Source organism: Phaethon aethereus, assembly GCF_964289735.1.
Source record: "Phaethon aethereus genome assembly, chromosome: 6".
In the NCBI taxonomy this organism is placed as follows: domain Eukaryota; kingdom Metazoa; phylum Chordata; class Aves; order Phaethontiformes; family Phaethontidae; genus Phaethon; species Phaethon aethereus.
In genome coordinates this window covers 7,788,800-7,816,398 of record NC_138580.1, presented here as the reverse complement: position 1 = coordinate 7,816,398, position 27,599 = coordinate 7,788,800, and the positions used below count along the sequence as shown (strand labels likewise).

Genomic DNA, 27,599 nt, shown 5'->3' with positions numbered 1-27,599 from the left:
TGTCTCTGGATTAACCTCTTTCCACCCTTTCTTGCTGTTTCTTTCTGCTCCTTTTTCTTCTGCTGAACCCTAATACCTTTTGAGGGATCAGCTCTGCTGTTTTTTTGAGGTTACCTTTTTCTAGCCCCTTTGCCAGAACTCTTAACACTCCTACTTCACTAGCATCCCTTGTTTAATAAATAGATGCTGGAAATGGAATACCTTAGTCTTCTGTGTTTAAAAAAACAAAACAAAACAAACAAAAAACCACACACACAAATTGAAACTGAAACCTAGTAAAGGAGAAGTTATCCAAGGCAGGATCTGAACTAGAGTCCAGGTCAAAAATTGAGGCTTCCCAACTCCCTGTACTGCTCTGATAGTCTACTGGATACATGTTTGTGTAGGGTTCATGTGGCAAGGTTCTGGTAGTGGTGGAGGGGGCTGCAGGGATGAATTCTGAGAGAAGAGACCACAACTCGCCCTGTGTCGGACAGAGCCAATTTCAGGCAGCTCCATGACTGACCATGTGCTGCCCAAAGCTGAGTTGGTCATTGATGCTGGTGGTGTCTCTGTGATAATGTATTTGAGAAAGGGTAAAAAAACCACTGTGCCAGCAGCTGTGAGGGAGGGAAGTGAGAAACAGCTCTACAGACACCAAGGTCAGAAGGAAGAAAGGGAGGAGGTGCTCCAGGTGCTGGAGCAGAGGTTCCTCTGCAGCCTGTGAAGACCATTGTGAAGCAGGTTCTCCATCTGCAGCCCACGGAGGACCATGGTGGAGCAGATATCCACCAGCAGCCCATGTAGGATCCCACACCAGAGCAGGTAGAGATGCCCTGAAGGAAGCTGCAGCCTGTGGAGGGCAGGAGCTGTGGCCCATGGAGAGGAGCCCAGGCTGGAGCAAGTTTTCTGGCTGGGCCTATGACCCCATGGGTGATGCACACTGGCGCAGTCCGTGGTGGAAAGGACCCAGGCTGGAGCAGTTTGTGGAGGACTGTCTCCCATGGGAGGGACCCCACACTGGAGCAGGGGAAAAGTGTGAGGAGGAAGGGGAGGCAGAGGCTAAGTGCTATGAACTGATCACAAATCCCATTCCCTGTCCCCCTGTGATGCTCGGGGGAGGAGATAGAAGAGTTGGGAATGAAGTTGAGCCTGGGAAGAAGTGGGGGAGTTGGGGAAAGCTGGTTTTAGTTTTGTGTTTATTTCTTACTATGCTATTCTGTTATTAATTGGCAATGGATTAAACTTGCACAAGTCAGGTCTGTTTTGCCTGTGATGGTAACTGGTGAGCGATCTCCCTGTCCTTTTCTCGACTCATGGGCTTTTCACCTTAGTTTCTTCTCCTGTATTGTTAAGGATGGGAGAGCGGCTTTGGTCGGCACCTGGCAGCCAGCTGAGGTTAACCCACTGCAATGTTATACAATAGCTATTCTAGTATGTATTCAGGGTTTTTATTTTGTTATTACTTTCAACTTTAATCAGAAATGTCTTCTAATAATACATATTTATCTGAATTCAAGAGCCTACACATAATTAAAACTATATTGTGACTGTTACCTGTATTTTAGGTACACAATTCTAAAAGGAATTGCTCTTCATGGAGGGTGGTGGAATTTTTAGCCATGTTGTTTCTCATGTTATTTTAGAGTTTGAATACATGTGAACTGCAGTCAGGATAACTTACCTCATTAGTAACGAAATGAGGATGGTTAATTAACCAGTGTGAGCGTCCTGTGCGAGTTTAGCATATGACTAAATTGCTGTTAGTAGCAGCTAGTTCAGGTGTCTCTGTGCTATGATTCACAGTCATTGTTAGGCGTACGGTTGTTAAAGCAGAGAATTAAACTCTTTCCAGGTTTGTAACAGTTTCAAAGCATTTCACATTCGGGAAATCAAATACTAAATGTGCTGGCGGTTTCAAAAATTTAGTCCTGCCGATGGTAACTTAGTAAGGTAGTGGAAAAGAATTGATGGCCTTGGTTTATAATCTAAATACAACACATCTGTAGTTGGTACCAGGAAAGTTTGCTTTATGTGTTTATTCGGAGTGCCATCTTTCCATGGTTAATCACGCCTGTACTATACATATCACTGTAGGACAAACTGACCAGATCTGAATTTGCTTATATTGGTACTGTAGCAGAAATAAAAATGTGTAAGGCTTGGGTTTAGCCTTTGGACATTTTTAGACATAATGTCACTATCTCCTTGCTAAACTAGGTATTGTGAAAAGCAGAATGTAAAATCCAATGTAGAAAAGCACTATACTTGCATGAATAGGCATCTTTGTGTAAGAAATGCCAAAGGCAAAATTATATTATTGATCTAATGAGAATAACGCTTTTTAAGATGTAAAGGTATTCTAAATAAAGTTTTAGGTGCAAATTCATACTTCCAGTGGTATCAAGGCTATCTTTGGCCTGAGAACTATTAAATTTAATCATAAAATGTGAAGGCAACTAATCGGTGAAAGACAGAGCTTGCACTTACTCTTTCTTGATTAACTCCTGTCTTCTTCAGGATGATCTAAGGGAAGATCAGGTGGTCTTAAAATATTTTTAATGTTCCTCCATGTTTGGAGAGTCCGCTTCTGAAGATTTGGTTCACATTTCCTGTTCAGCTAAAAAAAAAACCCCAATACTAATGACCACTTCTGATTTCCAGGATGTTGATAATTAGGTACTGGATTGCTTGTAAAGAAAAGGATCTTGGGATTACAGTACTAGAAGTTTCAAATTTGACAGGACTCCTGCAGTGCTCAGTGCAATCAGTATCACAGTTTCAGATGTTAATAAAAGTACAGATAGTAGGTAACCACTAGTCTACATTCCTTGCAACTGTTACTTGATTTCAGGCTAGAAAAAATTAATCCTTGCATGTAGTATAATACCAAGTTAGAGGAATGTACCTTGTTATTCAGGATTAGAGCCTCGTTAACGTAAGCTCTTAAAATCAAAAATTACTCTAACAGTACTAATGCTTTCAGCTACTTTAACTGGGGTTAGAAGTTTTCACTCAAACTTTGGAGTCCAATCAGAAAATGTTGTTGACAGAAATTCTGACTTTATTTTTGACAACTGAATTCTTACAATAAGTAGATAGAGGCAGATGTAATCCACAAGTTGAATATTTGCAGTGAAATGAGTGAAGTGTCTGAATACGGATGTTCTCTCCTGCTGTCAGCCCTGAGGATAATTTACTGCTGTGTTCCATCTTGTTCTGTCCTGTTCTTCTTTGGCTGATGTTGCTAATGTGTGGTAATTTGAGACATGCATATCTGAAACTTACAGAGGTATTTGGCTCTTTTATTCTTGTTTTTTTTTCCCTTGAATGTGCATTTGTGAATGTGATTTTATTTTTTTTTTGAACTCTTGCAGCAAGACAACCTAGGATCACAATTTAGCCATATGAGTCTTGCCCGCCAGCCACCTGCTGACCCAGCTGAACCTCATACGGCCATGTTCCAGTCCACTGTAGTCCTGCAGCCCCCGCAGCAGCCTAGCTATATCCTCGCAGCTGCCCCACCTCCACCACCCTCTGGCCAGCCAGTTTCTGCTCCAGGCTACTCGACATCTAGCCACCCTGTCAACCAGCAAGTACTCCAGCAGCAGGGGTACATGCAGCAACCTGTGCCACAGGTATGATGGCTCTGTTTTCATCCTTCCAAAAGCTTTATTTAAACACTGATCATGCTGTTCTGTTAATGAGCTTTCTATGTGGTGTGGGGCTCCCTGTTAAACTGCAGCTCTGTGCATTTATTTTGGGGTTGGGATTTTTTTCTGGCTTGTGTGCTTTGAAATTAATGACTTCAGTTTACTTGAGGAGGACTAATCATCCAGGTTTTCCTATTTACCTGTAGCTGGTAAAACTCATGTTCTGCATCTTTTCCTAGTGTCTCAGATGTTTCTTTGTAGAAATTGGGAATTGTTACTTCTACAGTGAAAGTAGAAGAAATCGGCTGTTAAAGGGGGAGTTTATGTGGTATAAGTATTTTTTAATTTCTAAACCATTTAACATTAGTTGCACCTTTTAATAAGTTTTGCTTCTTTCTTTTATCATGTGATTCTTTGTGCATGTAGATGCCTGCCTTCTATAAACTTGCAGGTAGTGAATCTCTTGCAATTGTTTATTTTTAGATGCCAGCTTGTTACTGTACCCCCAGTCAGTACCCGCACTCCAGTCAACAGTATCGACCCATTTCTGTCCATTACAACACACAGCAAAACCAGCCACTGGCACAGCCTGGGCAGCAGACAGGTGTGTTGAACGTTTTCTGCATTTCATTAAAACGCCTCCTGTGCATTTTCTCTTGAGTTTGCTTTTTAAACTTACTTTGCTGCGAAAGTTCAAGTAGGAGATACAAAGTGTAACTAACCCAAAGTGGAAAAATTTGAGTCAGTTGTTCGTGAAACTTGAGATTTGAGCCATTACTATGAGTGGCTTGTGCTGTAACTTGAATTATAGGATTTTTTTTTTTTTTAAGTTTAGAACTGAATAATTTAAAAAACTTGGAACTTAGTTACTAACTTTCAAGTAACTTCCAAAGAAAGATGTATTAATGCCTTTAAATGTTGTAACATTGCAGAGATGTACCTTAACTGAAAGATCTAAACAAAAGATACTAATTTTAGATGTTGTGGCATGAAAAGAGTGCTATGCAGAAGCACTCTTAAAACACTCTTAAAACAGTGATACTGTTTTAATTTGTCATTCTGTCCTATGATTAAGATATCTGGGTATTGAATAGACTATATAATGAGACTTGAGTCATTAGAATTAGTTTTCTGCTCCTTCTATCTTTAGTAAAGACTTTTCAACTGTTTCTGAGTTACCTTTCTAGGAATGTTATCAAGCTGTGTTTCTGTCTCCTTTCTATTGTCTATTGTAACTTTAGCTACCACTATTCTGATAAGCTGTACTTAAAAATATTGTTGACTTCTTCAGTAACATTTGACTTCCTGAAACCAATTTACTTCTGAGTAATACCTTGCCTCACAGTCAAAACTTTCCGAAGTAACTAGTGATGTTTGGAGGCAGAGATCCTTAAAAATCAGGCTTCTGTACCATGTCTTAGTTGAGTGTGTTAGACTTGGTGTCCTTTTGAGCTTCCTTCAGGACGAAGGATTTCTTTTTAATTCCTCCCCTCAACCCCAACTATGTGTCGCTCTACAGAAATAGGATGAAAGATCAGCTTTTAAAAATACTAACTGGATTTCTTTATAGCTGTATACTATATACTATGAAGTCGCCTGTAAGAGGGATGGCTCCCTTTTCTGTCAGTCTTCTAGGAAGTTGCTCCAATAGCAGCAACACTTGAAGTTCTTATTCACGGTTCAGTTCATGAATTTACAGGAGATTATTTCATTGCAGAATCATCAAGATGTGATGCCCACTTATGGTAGCGTTGTCAGATCATTTTCAAATACTGTTAGTACCTGTTTACTGCAAAATAGATCACCAACTTTTCACTCTTCAGAAGTGAAAGTATATTGACATTTTTTTCAAAGGAAAACAAATTACGCATTTTTGCAACTTGTTTTATCCACTGGTGTTAAAGATGTGTTATCCAACTGTATTACACAACTTGCTTTCCTTCCTCAGAATTTTTAATACCTAGACTATTTAATAGCAAAAAGTCTGAGGCTCAGCTGGGATTAGTTCCCCATTTACGGGGACACCCTGTGTGAATAGCGCACAAACTCTCTAAATCGGAGAGAGCCTAATGTATGTATGGAGCTAAACAAAACAATCTCAATTTGAAAGCATGGGGTGACGGTGCATCAGCACCAAGATGCAAAGGGAGGAATCGGTTGCTATTAGGTAAGTGTGTTTCTTTCTTGTATGTTCTTAGCTCTTTACGTTTTAACTGAATTTTACTGCCTGTAATGTGGACAGGGTGAAAAGCATCAGCAGCTAAAATCTCCCTCAGTGCCCCAGAAAAAATAAAACAAACAAGCTGTGCAGACAGCTACTTTGATAATGTACCTTATACTTGTAACTCTGACATCAAAGGGATCATGTTTAAGGAGTGAAGGGGTGGTCCAGCTGATAATTCCATTCAATCCGCTTTCATTACTTGGTGTTTACTAATGGTAGAGAGAAGTATTTTACTAGAAACTGTCTAATTCGTGTCTTAACTGAAATTCTCCAAATTGCTACCTAGCCATTGCTGGCTCTCACTGCTTTATAGGCAAATTTGAGTGAGCTTTCTAGAGATGGAAAGTTCCACATCATGTTTTCTGTTCTGTAAACTGCTCATGAGATGGTGTGTTTTGAAATTCTCTCTCTTGTAGATTTAATTTAACCCTTAAGTATTTGTATGTTGAAACGAAAGTTGAAATGAAGCTGCATCCGAAATGGTTGATGCGTATGAGCAATGGCTATTTTTGAGACAAAACACAGCATGATGCTTGGCTAATACAGAAATGAGTCTGGTCTAAAATGAGAATTAACAAATCCTGTATCATGTAAAAACTGTGGGTTTTATTCACCTTATAAAGTGGTTGGTAACTGTGAAATAACTGTCCAAACCAAACTTAGATAAAAGATGACAGCTTCTGAGAGCATGGCAACTGAGGCCACTTTTGGTTTAGTATTACGGAGTGGCCTGACTCTATTTATGAGCTGTTGGATTCGGGGCCGTAACACTGTCTGAGAGGTTTACATTTCTCACAGTGAACCGGTCTCTTTTTCAGCTGCTTCCTGGCTTCTTTTTGAAAAGGGTTTCAGGTGAAATGTTAGGGGGGTTCACTTTTAATAAAAACACTTTGGTTGTCCAAAAGATGTCGGGAGAAGAAAACTCTCGTTAAGAAAAAGGCATTTCAGATTGCCCTGATAATGAGGGCCCGGTTACCATGAGACCTAACTGCAGGTTGATGAACAATCTTATCAGAACTACAATTACTGTAGGAACACCAGCTGAAGTTCAGCTAGCTTCTGCCTCACAAGGGCCAGTGATAAAACTATTACAGCTATATTAATAGCTGTAGTTGTAATAGTTGTAATCAACTCATAGCTTGTTAACCAAGTGATTGTACTTGCTTTTCTGTTCTTGAATAAAGGCTATTTCTTGCTCTTAATGAGTGTTACTCAAAAAATATATTTCTGTATTCTCTAAGTTAATTTTTTGTATATTAACAGAGATTACTTTTTCATGTCAATATTAAGAAACATGCTTCTTTTTTTATCTACTGTTTCAGAGTATTTCTGTGTAATGAGACAATCTGCTATGGCAGGTGTGGGTTTTCTGCTGAGTGCTGCATTTCTGTCAGACCACTCTCTATGCAGAGGTGAAATTGGGACGCTAAAAATAGAGCATTCTTTGGAGCGCTGTGGGGAACCTTCTTGGCAGTCAACTTATATTGTTCCAGGCCTCTCTGCATGCAAAATTGATCATATCTGTCTCTGGAAGTGCCAGAAAAAGCTGAAAAATATTTACAGCCTCATTGCAATTTCTGGGAAATTAAGGGTTTAGATTGCAGATTTATTGATTGTATCTGTCATATACTGCAGCTTTGCATTCTGCTGCTTTTTAGGTGCCATAGATCATTTTGTAGCAAAGTACACTTAAGCATTTTGTTTATTACGGATATGAGACCGATTTTTGTGCATGGTTCAGACTTAAGAGTTATTAAAAATTTTAATTACTAATCCTGATTCAAGTATGCATTGTTATGAAGATTTATATAGTACTCTGAAAATATTTATAGTGTGTTGTGTGTTTCTAATGAATAGCTCTGTTTTGACAAACTGAACCTTCTTCCCTTTAATTTTCTGAAGCAATATTTAGTTATATTAACAGTCTTTTCTAGTCTTCATTGTTGCAATTTCTATAGAGACATCCAGCTGAGACTGTTAATTCAAAATGTTCATTGTACCCTGCATGTATGTAATCCATGAACATTGGTGGGGTTTGCTTACAAAAAAAGTGTTTTGTGTTAACTGAATAACTCTTTTCAAAATAGACCATGCAATTTTTTGAACACAATTTTAAAAAAAATATCCAAATGAGTTTTTGCAGCTATATTTGCTTTATTATAGTTCCACACCAAGGTAGAGAGGATGGGGAAAGTGAAGGTCAGTAGAATGTGAATGTGCCCAAGTTAAATACAGACTTCTCTTGCTGTCAGTGCATCTTGACAAGCCCAGTTTTGTTATTCTGGAGCAATAACTGGCTTTGTCTCAGAAACACTGATGGTCATGGGGGTTTTGCTCATGTGGTAAGTAGCACATACCTACGTAATAGGCAAAAAAGAACTTGTGTTGTGCCTGTGTTTCGATCATGGTAGCAGTTACCTACTATACATTTAAAAACAAGTGGGAGTTAAGGTTGGACCTAATAAATGCACAGATTTCCTGCTGGCACTCATGCTTGCTTTTTGGGACTTTTCGGGTTTGGGGGGGGCTGGGGAGTTAAGCCATTTTTGAAAGATAGCAGAGGATACCAGTTTAAGCAATAATAAATTGTTGTAGAGGCATTGTAGAGGGGTGAATATGAACATCTTTCTTTTTTCCTCCCAAGGTAACTTTGAATATAAAATGTCTTCCACTGTATATGAACATGGCTTTTACCTGGAAGATTTTTCTCGGTTCCCAGTTGTTTTTAGCATTACAGATTTCAGTAGAAATTGCCCTTTTTAAAAAGATTTGCACACATGCCTTACACAGATTTTCAAGGTGCTCTCATCCACAGGGTACCTGAGGTACTAGCAAAATTTAGAATATCTAGTATTTCCAAACTAAAGAACTCAGAATGACGTTGTTCTTCATAACAAAGAATTGGATTTAATATTATATAGCATGCTTTGTTCAAATGCTTTAAGCTTTCACCTGTCAAATTAAGGTGTTAATGCATGTAATTCACTAGAGTGTAAATACTGCAAGTGTGTGAGAGCAGCATTGCAAATAGTATTTCATGCTGGATACAAATGAATAAATCCATTAATTTTAATGTTGGCTTCTTTTTATATGCATGATAAGTTCAACTCCTATGAAGTTGCCAGATGCAAGAAGCCATTGGAAAATGCTACACATGTTTTCACATAGCCAGCTGTGTATAAAATGTGTTCATTATTTCAAAATAAGATTTAAATGTGTAATTTCAGGTTACCAGGTTTTGCCTAACCAGCCGCAAAACTACCAGGGTCTAGTTGGAGTTCAGCAGCCTCAGAATCAAAATCTAGTCGGTGGCCAACACAACAATGTCGGGAATCAAATTCAAGGTGTGATTGTTCCATATCCTTCAGTGCCATCTTATCAGGTGGGTAATTTATGCATAAATTTCCAATCACTCTGGTGTGCTTGAGTAATTTTTTTTTGTTGTTTTAAGTGCATTGACTTTGTAAGTGGTAGAAAGCTGCAGGCAGGTGTCAAAGGTCACTTTGGGGACAGAAACTTAAAAAAAAAACCCCCACAGTTGAAGTGAGAAGAAAATCGGTCACAAGTGTAAACGTTCTGGTCCTGTTGAATGTCAAGTGCTGTGTTAATTGTGATTGAGAGGATGGGGAAGAAAGAGCTTGTAAGATTTCCCCTCACCCCCACCCCACTTTCTGTTGTACAGAAAATCTCTTCTGTTAATTCATGGAGTCCCTTGGCACCAACGTTTTTGGTTTTGGGGAAGAAGATGGAAAGGTTTTTTTTTAATGAAGTGCTATTATTTCAACTACTGTTGTAACTAGTCTTCTGGATTTAGAGAACTCCATCAGATCTTTCAGTTTCTGTTTGTTTAAAAAAATCTTATATAAACTAGATGATGTTCAAGAGGCAGAAGGAAATGCTGTTTGCAGTAGAAAATCTTCATGTGTTCTCAATTTCAGGTTTCGGTGCCTCAAGGTTCCCAAGCAGTGCCCCAGCAGACATATCAACAGCCCGTTATAATTCCCAGCCAGTCAAATCAAGGATTGCCCACGACAGGGATGCCGGTTTACTACAGTGTCATTCCATCAGGTCAACAGAATAATTTGAGGTGAGTTTAGCTCAGTTATTTGATTTCTCAGCAACTAGGCTTGGTTGCCCTGTAGTAACTGACAGGATCTGCTATGGTATTGCATATATTGAAATGTATTTTAAAAGCAGGCTTACAGACACTTTACTATCCATTTATTTTTGTTCTTTGCAATTAACTACAACCACCAGTACTGCTTTAATTGGGACATACTTGTTAGACTGGAAAACATTGTTTCCATATCACTTTCAGTAATACTACAGCTCCACACCTTAAGTTTTCTGCATTTCTGTTCTTACATGTGAAACACCAGTGTGTTGAGTAGCAATGCCTTGTTGCAGTAGCGTTTAAGATGACTCTCTGTATTCACTGGTTTAGTCAAAGATACTACTTTAATAAAGTGTAGAGAAAAGAGAACTTGAATCCCAGGAAAAGACTGACTGACTTCCTTTTTTTGGAGCTTTGTCTGGAAGGAAATTAGCTTACTTTGTCGATGTAGCTAAAGAGGCCTGCTGGAACAAAGCTGTCTAGGAACTTTTTCCTATGACTGGGGGTTTTTTGATGAATAACTTTTTTTTTTTAACCTACCTTAGTAACAGCAAATTGGTCTTACGTGTACAGGCCTCCCTGTGTATACATCTGCGTCACCGCATGGCTTCATCTACTTAAATCTCAATTCTTGTTCTTTGTATCTGAAGGTTCTTTTTATCCTTTTCTTTTGTAGTTATATTTGAGGTTCAATGAAGTCTTAAGTAGCCATAATCCTAGACTTTCTTTAAAGTAAGTTTTGTTACTTCATCTTTTGCACCATTTAGGACGTCCGTCTCTTTTGATCGGGGAAACATTTGTTTGGAATTCAGAGCAGACTAGCAGCTAATGATAGCATCTTGCTTTTATCAAAATAGTTGTGTTGCAGCACTTTGACAAGGAAAGCAGAATACGGTTCTGCAGGAACTGAATAGTCTCAAACCTAGAGGTCACTGCTGAAAACTGTAATGAGTAGACAGACGAGAAGCTGTGTGAAAGCACACATCCTATGCAGATATAAACCCATCTGTTTTATTTTTCACTGAGTTTTGTCTGCTTTAATGGAAGGGAATCTTTTAAGTAAAATTATGTAATTGAACTGTGGGACAAAGAATGGAACAAACTTCTTGCAGCGACATAGGAAAAATGGTAAGTCCAACAGGATTATACCTACTTTTTTCCATGACTTAAAGTAATAAATCTTTTTTCTCGTTCCCTCAGAATGTTTACTTTACCTGTTAGTACAGAAATGAAGTACAAGATTCTATAGGCACCATTCTAATTATGGTCCACCAACCTCATGTTCTTGCTCTGGCAGTATGATCAGTTAGCGGTATGATAGAATTTGCCTGTGTCGGTTACTTACCTGTTTTTGCCCTGAATGCCCTGAAGAATACCTGGAATGAATAAAATTCTATAGTTACCCTTTTCCTACATATTACAAACAAATGAAAGGTTGTTATCTCCTTGAGTCATCTTCCATGACTAGTTACTTTTCCTTTTCCCATGCCCTATTTTGGTAAAGCCATGGAAAGGCAATCATCTCTTCACGCTGTGTTACTTCACACTGAAGCAGATGCGCACTCATTTGGTGTGCCAAATAAGCTGGCTTGGCTGCACGGGGCCAGCCTCCAGCTGAGGGACCGCATCTGAAATCCTCATGGCAGGTTCTGTGATGATCATTTAACTGAGATCTAATTCTGGGTAACTGGGCAAGACAACAAATTGTCTTTTTATTATTATTTTTATGTGTCTTTATAACAATATAGCACTATCGACACAAAAATAGCATATCAAAATAGGTGAATTAGTAGAGCTTCTTAACGTTTGCAGGGCATAAATTTTGCCTAGGAAGAGATGTGAAACTTCAGTCTTCTGAAGAATGAGTAGATTCAGGGGGTAGGTAGGAATATTATTGATTTTAAAATTAACAAAATCTTAGTGACTTGCAGTACATATGGACAGCAGATGCAGCAGTCATGATTAAATAAATGAGTGTAGCATAAATGTCTGTTAGTCATGTTCTTTTTTTATTCTTATTGTTACAGTTCATCAGTAGGGTACTTGCAGCCTCCTGGATCAGAGCAGATACAGTTTCCTAGAACATCATCACCATGCAACTCGCAGCAGCTTCAAGGACAGCAGTGTGCAGGTTGGGGGAATACAGTTTTTATTGAAAGACTTCAAAAATGTCTAGCTATTATTATGCTGGGTGATTGGATATGTGCTATTAAGGGTTTGATTTAGAATTAACTACTGTATTGTATTTCCTTCTGTATTCAGTTTTTGAAGTTATACTGGAGGCAGATTACCTTGACATCTGAATTTGTTTATTGCTGAAAGCTCTGAGCCACTTAGAATTCAACAGTGTACATCATAATGCCTTGCATGTCTGCTTGTGAGTTGAGACAGACACGGGAACTATACGTTCTCAGCAGAATGACTTTCATCTTTTCCTGAATAGCTACATAGGTCCGAAAAATTTGAGAATTGGGTTTACAGTTGATAGAACAAGAGCAAGGTACATTTTGGAAGCAAAATGTCCTTGTACTTGGCTCTTCTACTCAAGAAGCATTCTAGATTTTCTTAAGTTCCTGAGAAGAGGGTGAAAAATGTAAGCGTGCTGGGTTTGGGTAGAGAGGAGAGGTAGCTTTTTGACCTGCTGAAAAGCTAAATTAAATCCTCCAAAGCTGTGTGGGGTGTTTGGTTTTGGGTTTTATGGTAGCCTTATTTACTGCTTTTATTTTTATAGCTTATAGCGACCATTCAAGTCAGAAGCCATCACCTCCTACATTATTGCCATCTTCATCAAAGTCAAAGCCACAACAGGCTGCTTCCATTGTGCACTACAGCATAGTGTCTCCACCCTCATCATGTAAAAGCTCGCCCACTGGTCTTTCCATCATGCAGCCAATGAAAGGTATATTTTATTAGGATTTTCATCTAAGCCATTCTGTCTAGAAGCCTGTTGTAAATTATCAGATTGATTTCATGGCTAACTGCTAGAACAACTGCAACGTGAGTGCCATCTCTGCAAATACTTTTTTCACAATTCTTCATCTGAATTGCTATTATTGTTATTTTAAATGTTACAACTTTGAACTTAAGCAAAACAATAGCCAACTTCATGGCGGCAGCCCGCAGACAGCCTACAGCAGATGAGGCACTTAAATCAGCTTCAGAATGTTTTGATCTACAAAATACTTGGGCAATTTTTAGGAGTATAGATAGCAGCCTCAGCAGTGTGTGAAAATAGCAGTGACACAGAGCTTGTCATGTCCATGAAATGTTTGTAAATGTTAATATGCAAATGCTTAAGGACTCTGACTTTCCAGCCATATAACTGATAGGCTGGTCAGGAAACCAAGAGCACTGGGGTTAGCCTGCAAACAAGAGGTGTTAGAACAATCCTGTGATCATAGCGGTACTGTCCTTATTTTACTAATATGGAATTTGATACGTCAGAGGTTTGGTTGGCCAAAAAGGGGTAATCTCAAATACTGCTATCAGTATTTTGCCAGCAAGTGATAGATAAAACAACCCTAGGTCAGTGACCCAGATTCCACTATAGATGTGGTGTTTCTTACGAACGTTTATCTTTTAAGATACTTTTAGAGCCTGTTTATTAGTAAATAGATAACATGCAGTTAAGTGGTAAGATGGCTGGATTAGCAGTGTACTTCAGTTCGTGGGCAGGTTTGGGTTTTGTTCCCATTTTGCTTCAAGTTTGTTTGGCTTTAATTCGGGAAGACTGTAATTTCAGGATGTCTAAAATCTGTCTTGAACTAGTTTGTTCTTCTACCCTCCTAATCTGTCCTGGTAGTGGTGGTTTTACGCGGTTTTGAAGGCTTGATTCAAACCTCTTAAACTACAATTCAAAGAAACTTGGGGAAGGGGGAAGCCCTCTATGAGGTAGGGAGAACAAATTTTGAGAGAATGAAGAAAAGTGTGCATTTCAGAAATTGGTAGTGAGATGATGAATCAAGGCCACTGAGGTAAGGACAATGAGGACATATGCAGGCAAGCAGCAGAGTTGTGCTTCTTTTCACTTAAAGTTATAGAGGACCAGACTGCAAATCCAAGAAGCCTTTCAAGGATTTCTTTTGGGTTTCCCTTCTCATGGGGTTTGACAGGTGATAAAGTGTCTGCAAACTGACTTACACATTCTGTGGCACTTCATTTTGTCACCATCCTTGTTTAGGAAAAGAATTCCATTTATTTTTATTTACTGAAATGCTGTGGAACTAGAAGTAGCAGAAAGAAAAAGCCTTTCTGGATGTACAAAGTTTTCTTTTGCAGTTTAAAGAGCATTTTCAGATTGTGACACTATTTTTTAGAAATGGTGCTGTAGGTGGTTTCAAAAGACAAGCATGTTTTTGCTGAGTGTTCAGTCCTCACAGAGGTAAGTCAAAAATGTTGTATGCTGCTGCGGAACAGAAAACTGTAATGTTACAAAATAATGAGATGTGTATACGCATCATAATATCTATAAATATGTGTAAAATATTAAAATGAAACCAGTTTTCTTGTGTAAAACATAGTGTGTGTATATAGATATTTGTCTGGTATATCTCAGGTTTACGTATAGGGATTACTTAAGTTTATGGCTTTACCATTTGGCAACTGTTGTGTTATATATTATTCTGATTATGTAGTAGATATCCATAACCAGAGCTGTATTTTATTTTGCTGTGTAACAAAACAGAAATATTCACAGTGTGGCTCTTATAGTGACAGAGCAGGGACTCTGAAATTTATATCCTCTGCTGAAGTTAGCTAGATATCTGATGCTTCCACTTCAATCTGTAACATGTGGGTAGAACTTTTTGTGATTAAAAAGAAATTATAGATGTGAAAACATTGCTAATACTACTTCATTTATTTTTATAAATATCAGTAAATATTTCAGAATACCATTTACAAATGCTAATATAGCTTTAATGTTAAGTGTTCATTATTCTACATTGCTTGGTTTGCTTTTCGAAGGAGTCTGTTTCTTTTTGTGGCACCCAGGGGTAGTGAAAACAATAGCCTGTTTTAAAAAATACAGATTATAAAATGCATTCATCTTGTATCTGACTGCTCCTAAGTCATGCTATGACATGGGTAGTTAATAGAGAAGATTGTAGTCTCTCTCTTTAAAGGTGGATGATTAAATTATGTTTAAACCATGTGTTTTAATCATGGTTTCAGAGAAACGCTGTAAACAGTGGGTAGAGCAGAGAAGGAAATTGCAAACAACCATTTACAAGAAAACAGGATGTTCTATAAATTACCTGGGACAGACCCAGGTCAAAGGGGGAAGACAGCTTCTCTCTCGAGCAGCCTCTCGGCACAGCTCCTTGTGCCAAACCTTGTGGAACAGCATTGACTGTTCAGCTGTTCACCCCTGACAGTGGCATTTCTGTAGCTACCACAGTAGCTAAGCGGTGCAAGATGTGGGGATCCATTTCCAGCCTCTGCCCAGAAAAACAGTCCTATATAGAACTTGCAAATGAGGGTAATCTTGGCTTAGACTAAAGACTGATTCCAGGTCTTTCTGATGTATGCAGTCATATCAGAGAAAACATTTTGCAGCTGTATGTAATGTAAAACTAACTAGGTAACTTCTGTTTTTAAATAAAGCCCATTTTTGCTTAATATTACATTCTTCAACACATTGCTCTGAGAGTAACTACAGTGAACGTTGAATACTTTCAACTACTATTAAAGTAGCATGATTTCTTTCATAAATATTCTCAATAATGAGTTTCAGTAATTCCACTTATCTTTTCTAGTTCTGGGAAGCCCACTCTAAGTTAACTATCGCAGACTTAGCTGATAGTGGGAATATAATTGTATACAAGATACTGCTCTAGTTTTCTAGAACTCAGCAGCTTATTTAGGAAAACATTCGTTATTTCCCTGTTCTGTTTTGTTGGTTTTCTAATTCACCTCTGTTCTGCTAAAATGAAAATTGAAATGTATGACAAACTCACTGTATCCTGCTGATTTCTTGTCTTGTAGCGGTAGCACCACCACCAGGTGGAGGAGTAGTAATGATGCAGCTAAATATACCTAACAGTCCTCAGCCTCGGAACCATTCACCTCCACAATGGAAACAGAATAAATACTACTGTGATCATCAAAGGGGGCAGAAGTCCGCAGAACTTAGCACTTTAGACAGTGCTGCACAGGTATGGGGTTTTTCTTTTGTTTTCCAGGATGACTTACCATTTGCATAAATGGCACCTTTGCATGTTTTTTTCAAAAGTTCTTTTTGGGGAATAAAAACCTGCCCTGATAGTACTTAATATGGCTATTTTACCTTCAGTCTTGGAATGCAGTAGGTGTTGTTTAGCTTGTTCAACTAGGTACTTTTTAAAACACTAACTTGTTGTTTATTCCAGTTGCAGCATAGTCCTCAACTAGGTAGTCCTGTCACCTCACCTGCCCAATCACCAGCACCAGCTCAGCTATCAAACATGAAGAACATCCGTCCCACATTAACACCTCTTTCTATCGTGTCCCAGTTTTCTAGACCTTTTGTCCCTGGACAAGGTATATTTTTAGTTAACTAAAATGTGTGTATGGGGGGTTTTTTTAATGTTTTAAAATACAGGTTACGTGAGGATTTTCTGATGAACTGTGTCTCACTTTTAGTAGTAACACTATTGAAGCAGGACCATCAAAATTACCCACTCAAGCACCATGTAAAATTTCATCTTGCTTCTCTGCACTGTCACCGTATTATCAAAAGCTTTTGATCTTCTTATTACTGCGTGAGCTTCTATAAACCACTAGCTTTCTCGTATGTGAAATTCCCCATTTCAACATTGAATGATGTAATTTAGCTTCAAGTTTTAATCCTAAGTCAACAACTTGACACACACGGTCACAAAGGATATAATTTTAGAGCTACAAAAATAAAATAAATTGGGACACTAGCTGATCTTAACATTAGGTGAGCATGTTAACTTTTGGGGGAAAGGATATAGAAATGCAATATTGAGATGAATGTTCTGCCAAACTTGATGATGCACTGAACACAACCACTGCCTAAGCGAGAATTCTTCATTCCTTTGTAGAAAAACTAGCATGATGGGACTAGAGCCTCTAGCCAGTACTGCTGCTACTTCAACTAGTATTTCAGATAGTACCCACCCAAAGACAGAAAAAATTCCTTGTAGAAGAATTTCAGTCCTCTGCTACCATGTTAACAGAAAAACAGAAAATAGGGAGTTTTCACTGAGATGTGATAGTTGATAAAACTTAAAAACCAAATGATTAAAAAAACCCCACCTTTGTCAGTGAGGAAAGATGTCCTGGTATAGTTCCCAAACACAAAATTAATGGGTCTATTTTACAGAAAGATTGACTTTAAAGCAAAACTTAGAGAAAATTCTGTATGTCGTCTTTATGGGTAAATTATTTTCTTGTCTCTCTTAGTCTTACCTGCTGCATAATCTCTATGTCATTGCTTTGTATTGTTGTTGTTGTAAAAGTTCCAGGTTGCCTGTTGTAAAGTACACCTCTCAATCTTCTGTGATTACTAAAAACTTCTACTCCATTGTCCTTGTGGATCCTTGGAGCAAATAGGAATGTTTTCCCAACTAAATCAGGGATATAACCATGAAACTGATTAAATTAGTACACTGAGAGGAGCTTTAGCCTTATTAAGCTTATTTTGAAATGAGAGGATTTAGATAAGACTGCAAGGAAGAAAAACTTTTTAGTGTGTTTTTCAGTGTAATCCTTACGTGCAAGAAAGCTTGTACCTTTTCACCTTGTCATCAGTACGTAACTGATTTACGTTTATTTAATCATACCAAATCCTATTTTGTTAGCCTAGCCAAATATACTACTTTGTGCATAGTTACTCTGTTTTCTCTTCTGTGTAAGATATACATCGTAAGAGGAACTTGGAGGAAGATTTCATATAACAGAAAAACACTTCTAATTACCTTTCTCTTTAAGGAGATGCCAGATACCCATTGCTTGGCCAACCCCTGCAATACAATCCATCATCTTTGTTACGTGGACAAGTAACAAGCCAACAGGTATTAAAGAGAACAATCTCCTGGCAACCCTGGAAAAAACAATTCAGGACTGCCATTATAACCGCCATGGATAGGGAAATAAAACAGTAATTGAGTGGAAGGTGCTTGCTTTCCAATAACTGTTGTACTTTGTGGTGATATTTCCCATTGTTCTCATTTGTTGTATTTTTTAAAAAAAAAAAGTAAAGAAACAAACGTTTTCCGGAAATTTAGCTTTAGGCACAGCATAGAATATGGATTTTTTTTTTTTAAGCAATTTTCCAGCAGTTCCAGAAATCACAGAGAGAATGTTTGCTAAAAGGATTTTATTTGAATAACAATTTTTTAAAAAATAAAAAATACATGTGGGTGTTTCTGAACAAAGAGTGGGTTTGTTTCTTATAAGAAAAACGAAACCAAAATATTAGTGTTAGTTTTGTCATTATTTAATTCTTGGGACAGACACATGGACCCCCTACCTCTACCTTGCTCAGTTCTACCTGAGATCAGCCAGACGATGTGATGGACCGGGGGGGGTGTTCTTCCAAGAAGACTGAAGGTCTCTTCCCATCTGCTTCCCACCCACCCCCACCCCCCCCCATTTCCTACCTTTCTTCTGAAGCCAAGGATTGAATGTGCCTGACTGCAGGATTGCTAAAATCCAAGACTAAAAGTGGACATGAAAATCTTTTCTGTACCATGGTAGCACAGGTTATTTTCCAGACATTCCTCTGCACTTTCACTGAGCTAACCTAGAAATTTTACGGTAACTGGTGTGTTGTCATTAAAGTACATCATTTATGTCAATCTTTCCAGTGTCAACCTGGAAACAGACATGGAAACAGGGGAAAGAAGCCAGCAAAGAAGGCTGCTTCAGCAGATCTTGGTGCAGGAGAACCAGGTATAGCATTGCTGATTCACACTGCCCTCCAGAAAAATGAATTATGGTGATGAGCTGGGAATGTAACAAGAAAAGGGACAGAATGAAGAGTAGTTGGACAGAAGTGGGCATGGCAAACAGTGGAAATGTAAGGCTAGAGAGGAAGACTCGATTTGGAGATAGGGGAAGAGGAGGTTAAATGAGAGAAGTGTAGTTTTGAAGGCTGGAGAAAAGACCGGGGGAGATGAGGATCGGGGATTGGACAGTACTAAAATGAAAAGCAAGTTTGTCAGTTTACTGGACGTAAGTTCTATTATATTGTTACATTAAATATACGTACCCCTGCTTCCTTTTACTTGCGTGAAATGTGAAATCAAACATAAATGATAAATTAGTTTGTGCTTCTTTCTCCCCCCGCCCAGTATAAATAAGCACATGGATTTGGGGGACATAGTGGGAGATCTACAGATTTCCTTGGAGTTGGTAAAGATGTCATGCAAATAAAACCTGACATCATTTATCTTCATATCTTTACTTGAAAGAATTTTTGTTGCAAGTGTTACCTACTACCAACTCTTTGCAGAAAGTTACAGATTATCAGCTTTTTCTAACAATCTACTGGAGAAGACAGACTAGGTTTTTTTATCACGGTGATGTGTGAAGAGTGAACAGGCAAAGCCAGTGAGATGCTGCAGTGAGTTCTCAAACCTGCTGCAAAATTAGGGGTCAGTTATTTTTCCCTCTCTTTCGAGGGGCCTCTTTGTATTCTCAGCTTTTATATGTACGCTTGTGGCTGTAAGCAGTGCTAAATGTGAAAGCAAAAGGCTCTCTAGAACACCAGAAATGGAATGCCTGTGTATGTGGTATCATCCAGCTGGAGACAGAAGTATGAAATAACTCATTTTGCAATGTGTTTGTTGTATCGTTAAGTACAATGACCAATTTAGATTCAATGTTTTTCTTGTTTCAGTTGTGGGAAAAGTTCTAGAAATCACTGAACTGCCCGAAGGCATAACTCGTACAGAAGCAGAAAAACTATTTGGAGAACTTTTAAAAGTTGGTGCCAAGATTCGGTGGCTAAGGGATTCGCAGTGTCTACAAACACAGCAGCAGCACCATCGTCGTTACTGTGGCAGCGGAGATAGTAGTGTGAACACTGAGCCATCCAAACCTAGTGACTTGGCTTCCACTTACACAGTTCTAGCAACGTTCCCTACAATGTCAGCTGCTCAGAATGCATTGAAGAAACAAAGTAGTACCTCAGTGAACAAGTTCAGGCTGAGAACAAGCAAGAAGCACTACGACTTTCGTGTTCTGGAAAGGGCTAGTTCTCAGTAGCAGTTACATCAGTGGACACTCAGCCTTTACTACTTCCATGTCCTCCTCCTCCTTGATTGGCTTGGTGTTACGGGGTTTCTGTTCTCTTCATAGAGATACCTGGGGTGTTTTGTCATATGACATTAGCCATTGAAGAATAAATAACCCAGTGATCCAGCAAGATGAAGAAAAAAAAATACAGAGTTAATCCCAGACAATAGAAAGGAATCATCTTTGAGACAGGCAGCTTTCTACAAGGAATGCTGTTGAAATGCCCCCTACTTTTATAGTAGTTTTGTTTTATATTTTTGAATTCTTGTATCAGATCCAAAGCTCTATTGTACAGCAGACGTTCATAAAAATCCATATTCAGATTTGTATTTTATAATACCTTTTCACAGCCAGCACACAGCTGTCCATTCCAAGGCAGGAACCTAATTGGTGGAGGGGAAAAGAGAACCATTTTCAAGGAATTATACTAATTTTCTAGCAAACTACCCCAAATCTTCAAGTTAACCTGTTCTTTGTCCCTTGTGTTTTTCTTTTTTAAGGGGGGAAAAAAAAAATTTCTAGTAACTAACTCCTTACATAACTATTTTCTTTTGAGATTCATTCAACCAATGTCAAAAGAAGTTACAAGTGGGTTGTACCCTTGAAGGATTTCTTCTGATCCAACAAGTTTAGTAATTATTTAAAGGGGAATATGAATAGGTTACAAAGAATGTTCACTGAATCACACTTTAATATTTCTTATTTTTAGCAAAAGTGTGGAGAAACTAAAAGGTATCTTCACAAGAGACAAAACGTTTGCACTTTAACTGTGTTCCCACCAGTATGGATCTCTCTCTCTTCCTTTTCACGCTAAGATAATTGTGTTTGGTAAGTGCTGGAAACCTTTTTAATGGTTTAAGTTTTCATCATTTGCAGATGCTCACTGGACGTTAATGATTCATTGCACATAAGTGAAAAACTTTTTTCAATTTGTGTAATTTGCAAGGCTGTACAATGTGTGCTGATACAAGCCTTTTTCAGTTCAAGAAAATAAATGTTTACAAACACAAACCTTTTCAGTGCACTTGTTTAAACTTGCAGGAGTCTTCTGAAACCTGGATGAACACATATTAATGGTTTGGGTCCCTTCAAATGTGAGAAAAGAACCTAAAAATAACACAATACTAGAATTTCTTAAAGAACCACCATCACTGTTCCTCATCTTGAAGCATTTATTTACATTATCCTGTCCTTCATTTTTAAATGTTTTCCTCTCTAAGCAAAAAGAGATATAAACTGATCAGAGACCAGAAGGGACTGGCTGCTGTTTTTTTATTTTTAGCACAGGCATCAGTTTGCTGTGTAGATGAGCAACTACTTGTTCCCTTAAGGCTATCACTTGTAAAAGATGTGTTTGCAGCTTCTGTAAGTGAAACTCAAGGTAAACATTTTTAAAAACACATTTTACAGAGGAAGAAGAATTTAGATGCCTAAACCAGCATTAATTTTCATCTTGTATATAAAAAAATCCTATCCCTGAACAACCAGACATAAACATGTGAAGTGGCAAGAACAGTCCTATGCATGTTCAATTCTTAAATCCTTCTTGTGATGAATCAAAATACTTGGAAGAAAACTGACCTGATAAATGAGGTATATGGGACTTGACTGCAAAATGCTGTAGTGACAGGTATTTACATGACTAAAGGTAAACTTGCACACAGATGCTCCCCTAAAACAGAGGGGAAAATTCAAGCCCGTAGCCAAAAGACAAATCTTATCCCTTTGTGCTTTTCTAAAAGGATGGTACTTCTTGGCATTCAAGTTCTTATGCTACTGCTTGGAACGAATACACTTAACTTGAAGGAGGGGATGTATTTCTTCCTCCTCAGGTTGAATTGCTGTAGTTTACTGCACCCAAAACCAAAGATGAAAAGAACACCAGCTTAAGCAGATTATAACATTTCCCTCCTCTGAACAGCACAGAGAAAACGTTTCTAACGCACACGTTCCGTCACTGCCTCTTGCCAATGTCCGGTGCTAGTTTAAGATTATAGTTTTAATCCTGTAAAGTAGTTAACAGATTAAGGGTCTGTAATGACAGGTGTCACAACCCAGAGGTAGCTGCCTCCTGTGGCTAACATGTTCCAGGACAAGATTTTTCACAGATGTAGAAGAGTAGGCAGTAGTAGCTGAGAGCTTCTGCCTATTCTTAACAACCTAAGAACTATATCAAATCAAACCATTTCCAAAGGATGTTGCGTGACTTGCTTCAATCAATGTCCTTCCCCATAGTAACCAAAGAGAAGAAAATGTAATGAGAGAAGTAAGCATGGGGAACACAGGCAATCCAAACAAAAGGAGGGGAGGGATCCACTGATTAGGAACAAGGCCCAGCAAATATTTAATTCTGATCAAGCATGTTGTAAACTTGAGTGCAAATTGCCCTAGAAGAAAAAATTATAACATTTAATAAGCCAGTTGTATTCTAATGCTGTATCTGATACATGCCTACACTTATTCCAGGCAGGTCACCCTTTCTGAGTCTGTTGTGTTAAGGGCAGTTACATTTTTTTTATCTGGACATGCCAATACAAGCTGCGCAGATACAATTAACAGGACTTTGGAAGCGTCAAAGGCCTCTGATGTCTATAGTGGGCACAAAATTAAAATATTTCTGCTTTACGGGCTTGTTCATTCCTGATTTTGTGCTGTTTCATACTGTCCCTAGTAAGTGAACAGGGTGTAAACGCATCTCGCCAAGGCCATTTGTACCTTCCTGGTTTTTACACTTCTGCCCTTTCAGTTCCTTAAAACACGCAAGCCTAGGGACTGTGCACAAAAGCCCTGGCACTAGATTTATTCCATAGATTTGGATCATGTTGTGGAAAGCAAATAAATGCACTTTATGCCGTGAAGCAGATGTACATAAAACTAGCATTCTCAAGTGTTCTCAACGAATCTTATAGTAAGCTAGTATACTTGAGCTTCATGTCATTTAACATGAAAGCCATTTTTAAGGCAAATAGTGGCAAAAGGAATTAAGTGGGGTCTTAAATTATACTGCAGTAATTTAATATATTTCATTTGGTTGGGAACATATCTTATAACTTTTAAAGCTGAGAAAAATAGAATAACCAGAAAAGCCGAACAAATCTGGCTATTGCCTACTCCACCGTAGGCTTCTAGTTCTGGATTTTAATTTTTAATTAATGCAATTATATTACTGTGTAAAAATGCATCCCTGAACTGTGAACAGATTCAGTGTTATTTTTGATATTACAAGGAAAATTATTCACAATTAAGAAAACAAATTTAAGCCCCATACTCTGGGAACACTCGAAACCACACAGCCATGAGCTTGGATTCAAGTAGATCATAACAGCACACCTGAAAATCTACTCACAGCCTCCACACGGCTGCGAAACTACAGCCTTGGGTGCCTCATGTTGCAGTAAGATTGGATGGGTATAAAGTGAAACATTGGTAATAGGTGTCTTGCATCTTACCCGAGACTCCTCCCTGGGCAGATTTAACCTATTATAATCTAAAATCCTTTTCTTTCATTCACATGCCTAACACTTAGAAGATGACATGACCTGGAAAGTAGCAGAACACTACAAAGAAAGAAATCTAGCGCTGCGGCTGAAGTCTGTAGTGCTTGGGTGTTTCTACCTGCAACCATTCCCAGTCCTACTGGCCTTTCGTAGAACATAAGTTATGTTCGAAGATCCAGGTGGTACAGGATGGTGGTACATAGATGGGAGTTCAGTTTTGTCAAAGCACGAGAATTGTTTAGCTTGATAAATAAGGTACTCCAATACACAACATACCTTTCACAGTAAAACCACTCTTTTGTCTGGCGCTATTCAAATAGCTATACCCATTTCCTATCTAGTAATGCAAGCCATTTCCCTCTCAAGGTGGAAAAAATAGTTACATTCTCATGCTACAACACTCATTTGTGCCTTAAAGCTTACATTTGACATGTCTCTTGTGTTGAGTAAATCTTATACTAACTTGTTTGGATGCCTGAAAGGGAGTCGTAATTAAAACTGCAGCTAACTTGTAAGTATCTATTTTAGCTCCATGACATATTTTTTCCCTAGAAAATTGGTGTGGGCTGTAATTTCCTATATTTAGCCCTGAGACAAAGAATGTTTATATGAAGTTTTGAAGAAAACTGATCAGGCCACTTCTATGTTACAGGTCATGAAAAATGATTGTAGCTGGAATTTTTATATATTGCCATCTGAGAAAGGACTTATTTCAATCCCTTCAGTGTTTCTACAGCTCAGTCCTCATGAAAGTTGATGTGCTGCCTCTATTCCATGTCCTGCTCCTATTCACATTTACAGTGTTTTGGGTTTGAGTATTTTTAGTTATTGATGTCAACAAGTATAAACTTAAAGTGCACAATGTCAATGTGACTTCATTTTGTTGGGTGTCAATCAGAACTCTTAAAAGGGCCTAATTTCTAAAACATTCTGAAAATTAAGTCCCTTTAAGCTCTCTTATTCTGGAACCTGAGAGCAAAGTCAAGATTCACATCTGAAAAGTTCAGATGCAAGGTCCAGCGTAAATGAAGTTGCCTTTTGGCTGACTTGAAAATGTATGCAATTATGTTCTTACCACAACATGGTATCAGCCTCCTTTTTGTTCAATGTCTGCCTTGTGTGTTTAGGCTTGTAGGGCTGGAGTTTGGACCTGATTCTGTTTGGCAGCCCCTTATTAGCAAAGTTTATTTTTTATCCTGCTTGTAACTTTTGCAATGTTTGCCGTTTGTCAAAATTTGCCAGGTTGAAAGTGGATCTTGCTTAAGAGATGATTAAGAAGCATTAGAATTTGGTCCAGGGCAGATACACTTTAATGTTTGCTGCTTTTTTTCATTTTTCAGTCTTAACCGGTAAAGCACACAAGCCTAGTCATTATATGGGATGCATGCAACTGTAATGAATTGTTTCTGCACTTCTGAAGAGAAACTTGAATGTCAGATAATAAGACTAGTGCTGTAAACCAAAGAGCTATATAGGAGAATCTGTATGTTGTTGATAGTTGTATGCTTTTAAAACTGATATAAATTATAAAAATAAACTGAGCTGCTGTGGATAATGCTTAACAGTAAGGTTTATTCTTAATTCAGTTCCCATCTCGCAGTTAAGTGAGAATCTGAATTAGACTTAAGGATTGATGATAATATACCATGCTGACAGTAGTGAAATTTTTCAGACACAGGTGCAACAGAGGTGGAAGGCATGCTGGAAGCTGGCTGCAATATGGACAAGCTTCAACTCTAAGTGACCAGTTACATTTGAGTTCCCGAAATTACTTGACAGCTAGCTTTAAAAAAAAAAAAAAAAGCAGCAATATTGCACATCATACTTGAATCAGAGGTCAGAATCACAGGATCATTAAGGTTGGAAAAGACCTTTAAGATCATTAAGTCCAACCATCAACCCAACACCACCAAAGCCCACTAAACCATATCCTGAAGTGCCACATCTACATGTTTTTTGAACACTTCCAGTGATGGTGCCCACCACCTCCCTGAGCAGCCTGTTCCAATGCTTGACCACTTGAGAGGGAAGACACTGGCACTGTTTCTTTCTAGTATCTTGACTTTTGCACTAAGGTTAATTAGGGAGACTGGTATGGAGCACAGCCTTGCCCTTCTTATGGTTTCCAAATTAGTTACTCGAAGAAAAGAGCATTATTAAGTGTGCTTGTAATAGTCTATCACATTGATTTGTTCATACTAGGAAACACACAGAGCTTGTCTCTATGTTTACTCAAATTTGTTGCCTTTTTACTTGGCTTATACTGATACTTTGATTTGTTAATGAACCATTGATTAATATGAAGCAACAGTGCAATTAAAAAAGTAATTCACTAATATTCTCCTTTTTAATGCAAGTAGATCTGTGCTGTTTTCAGCGGGAGGGGAACTGATCTCTTAAAATTACTGTCTTGCATTGTTTCCCATACTGATCGCTGAATTTGGTTTTGTGTTTTCATTTTAACAAACCAGCTGACATTTCCACAAGAGTAGTAGTTTTAATACACATACACACACAAAATTTGCCTAAGTCAGCCAGAGACTTGGCAGCACACCGAGGAACAGAATTCCAGGTAATGCTTCAGCTATCAAATTATTTTTTCTTATTTCTCAATAACACTTTCTACTTACTAGTTACCCCTCCCTTTTCCTAGGCCTACAAATTGAAGATCTCTGCTGTTTTCCAGTGACACCTGCTCTAAGGGCTCTCAGAGCAATTATAGCAGCAGAGGCACATGCAACAGCAACAACTCAGTGACCCTACAGTTAGAGAATTATACTTTTAAAATTGTAATTATTTGAGAATGCAATATAAATAGTTCCTGGTAATGTAAAAGACTATACCCTCACAAAAGTTACCTACCCAGTCATTAGTAAGCCTTTCCACTTTTATGTTTAAAAAAAATTTCTTCCTTGCTTAAAGCGGTGTAGAAATTTTTGAAACTCGTATTTGCAAAATAATTTCAAAAAATTATGGTGTTCAACACTTCATTCACCCTTCTCATGCAACTTGGCTTCCAACTTAAGAGTTTCAAATGAGGTGCAGTAAATGCAAACTACAGCTGTTGCGAATGCCATGAGAATTAGTGCAACACATCCAAACTCTTCATAGAGCTTAAGATACTAATACACATTACAACCTAACCTCTTCCTCTGTGTGCACGTGCATAACAGAGGTGTCTTTTCGTTCATCTCAAAAAAATGTATAGCTTAATTTAGTAACATCCAAACTTTGGCATTGTTCTTAAGTCTATTTTGTACCACGAAGAAAGAAAATTTTGAAAAAATTTCCATCTCAGCAGGAAAGCTATAGTGTTCTTATGGTTACTTCACTAAGAAACTAGCAGAAGCAGAGTTTATGTGTGCAAAGCTTACCCAGCAAGCAGGATTACTGTGACCCGTTTTCCACAAGCTGCATCTTGAGAAAGGTAAAACAATTTTTGTATATTGCTGTTAACATTGATTTGCCTCTTTTCACTATAGCTTTGTAGGTTTTTTTAGTTGTCATTACCCAGTGACTTTTCCAATTAAACTCCAGGTTACACAAAGTACAACAGTGAAAAGCTTTCCAGGCTGAGAGACGTCAAATGTTTGACAGTTCTCTGCCTCAGCAATAGTTACCCAGAATACATAGCCACAGTCATAACTGTCTTTCAGAAAAACTGACGTGCAGCCTTTTTTCCAAAAATCATCAGAGCACTTGAAAGAAATTGCGCTGGCCTCGTTAACTGTGAAACATCCATCAGACACTGTCCGCCCTCACTGGCTGCACCCCTGCTAAGGCTGTGCAGTGAACGCCCTGCTGTCCCAGTCATGGTCCCTCAGGCTGCCTGGCTCACCAAGCAGCATGGAAGATGTCCTGGCCTCACCTCCTGCCACTCATGGAGG

At 38.3% G+C, this 27,599-nt stretch overlaps 1 protein-coding gene across 2 annotated transcripts in view; it reads left to right on the top strand.

Annotated features, from left to right (window-relative positions):
- R3HDM1 (R3H domain containing 1) overlaps positions 1–20,185 on the top strand; it is a gene marked incomplete at both ends in the record, with an annotated part of 52,805 nt that extends 32,620 nt beyond the window's left edge. For both annotated transcript variants that reach the window (XM_082001445.1, XM_082001444.1), the window contains 10 exons: positions 3,357–3,617; positions 4,116–4,236; positions 9,084–9,238; positions 9,795–9,943; positions 11,998–12,101; positions 15,956–16,125; positions 16,345–16,489; positions 17,906–17,988; positions 18,784–18,868; positions 19,818–20,185. In XM_082001445.1, coding sequence (XP_081857571.1) covers positions 3,357–3,617; positions 4,116–4,236; positions 9,084–9,238; positions 9,795–9,943; positions 11,998–12,101; positions 15,956–16,125; positions 16,345–16,489; positions 17,906–17,988; positions 18,784–18,868; positions 19,818–20,185 — 1,641 coding nt within the window. The remainder of the gene's footprint in view (positions 1–3,356; positions 3,618–4,115; positions 4,237–9,083; positions 9,239–9,794; positions 9,944–11,997; positions 12,102–15,955; positions 16,126–16,344; positions 16,490–17,905; positions 17,989–18,783; positions 18,869–19,817) is intronic.
- Positions 20,186–27,599: the final 7,414 nt, after the last annotated feature.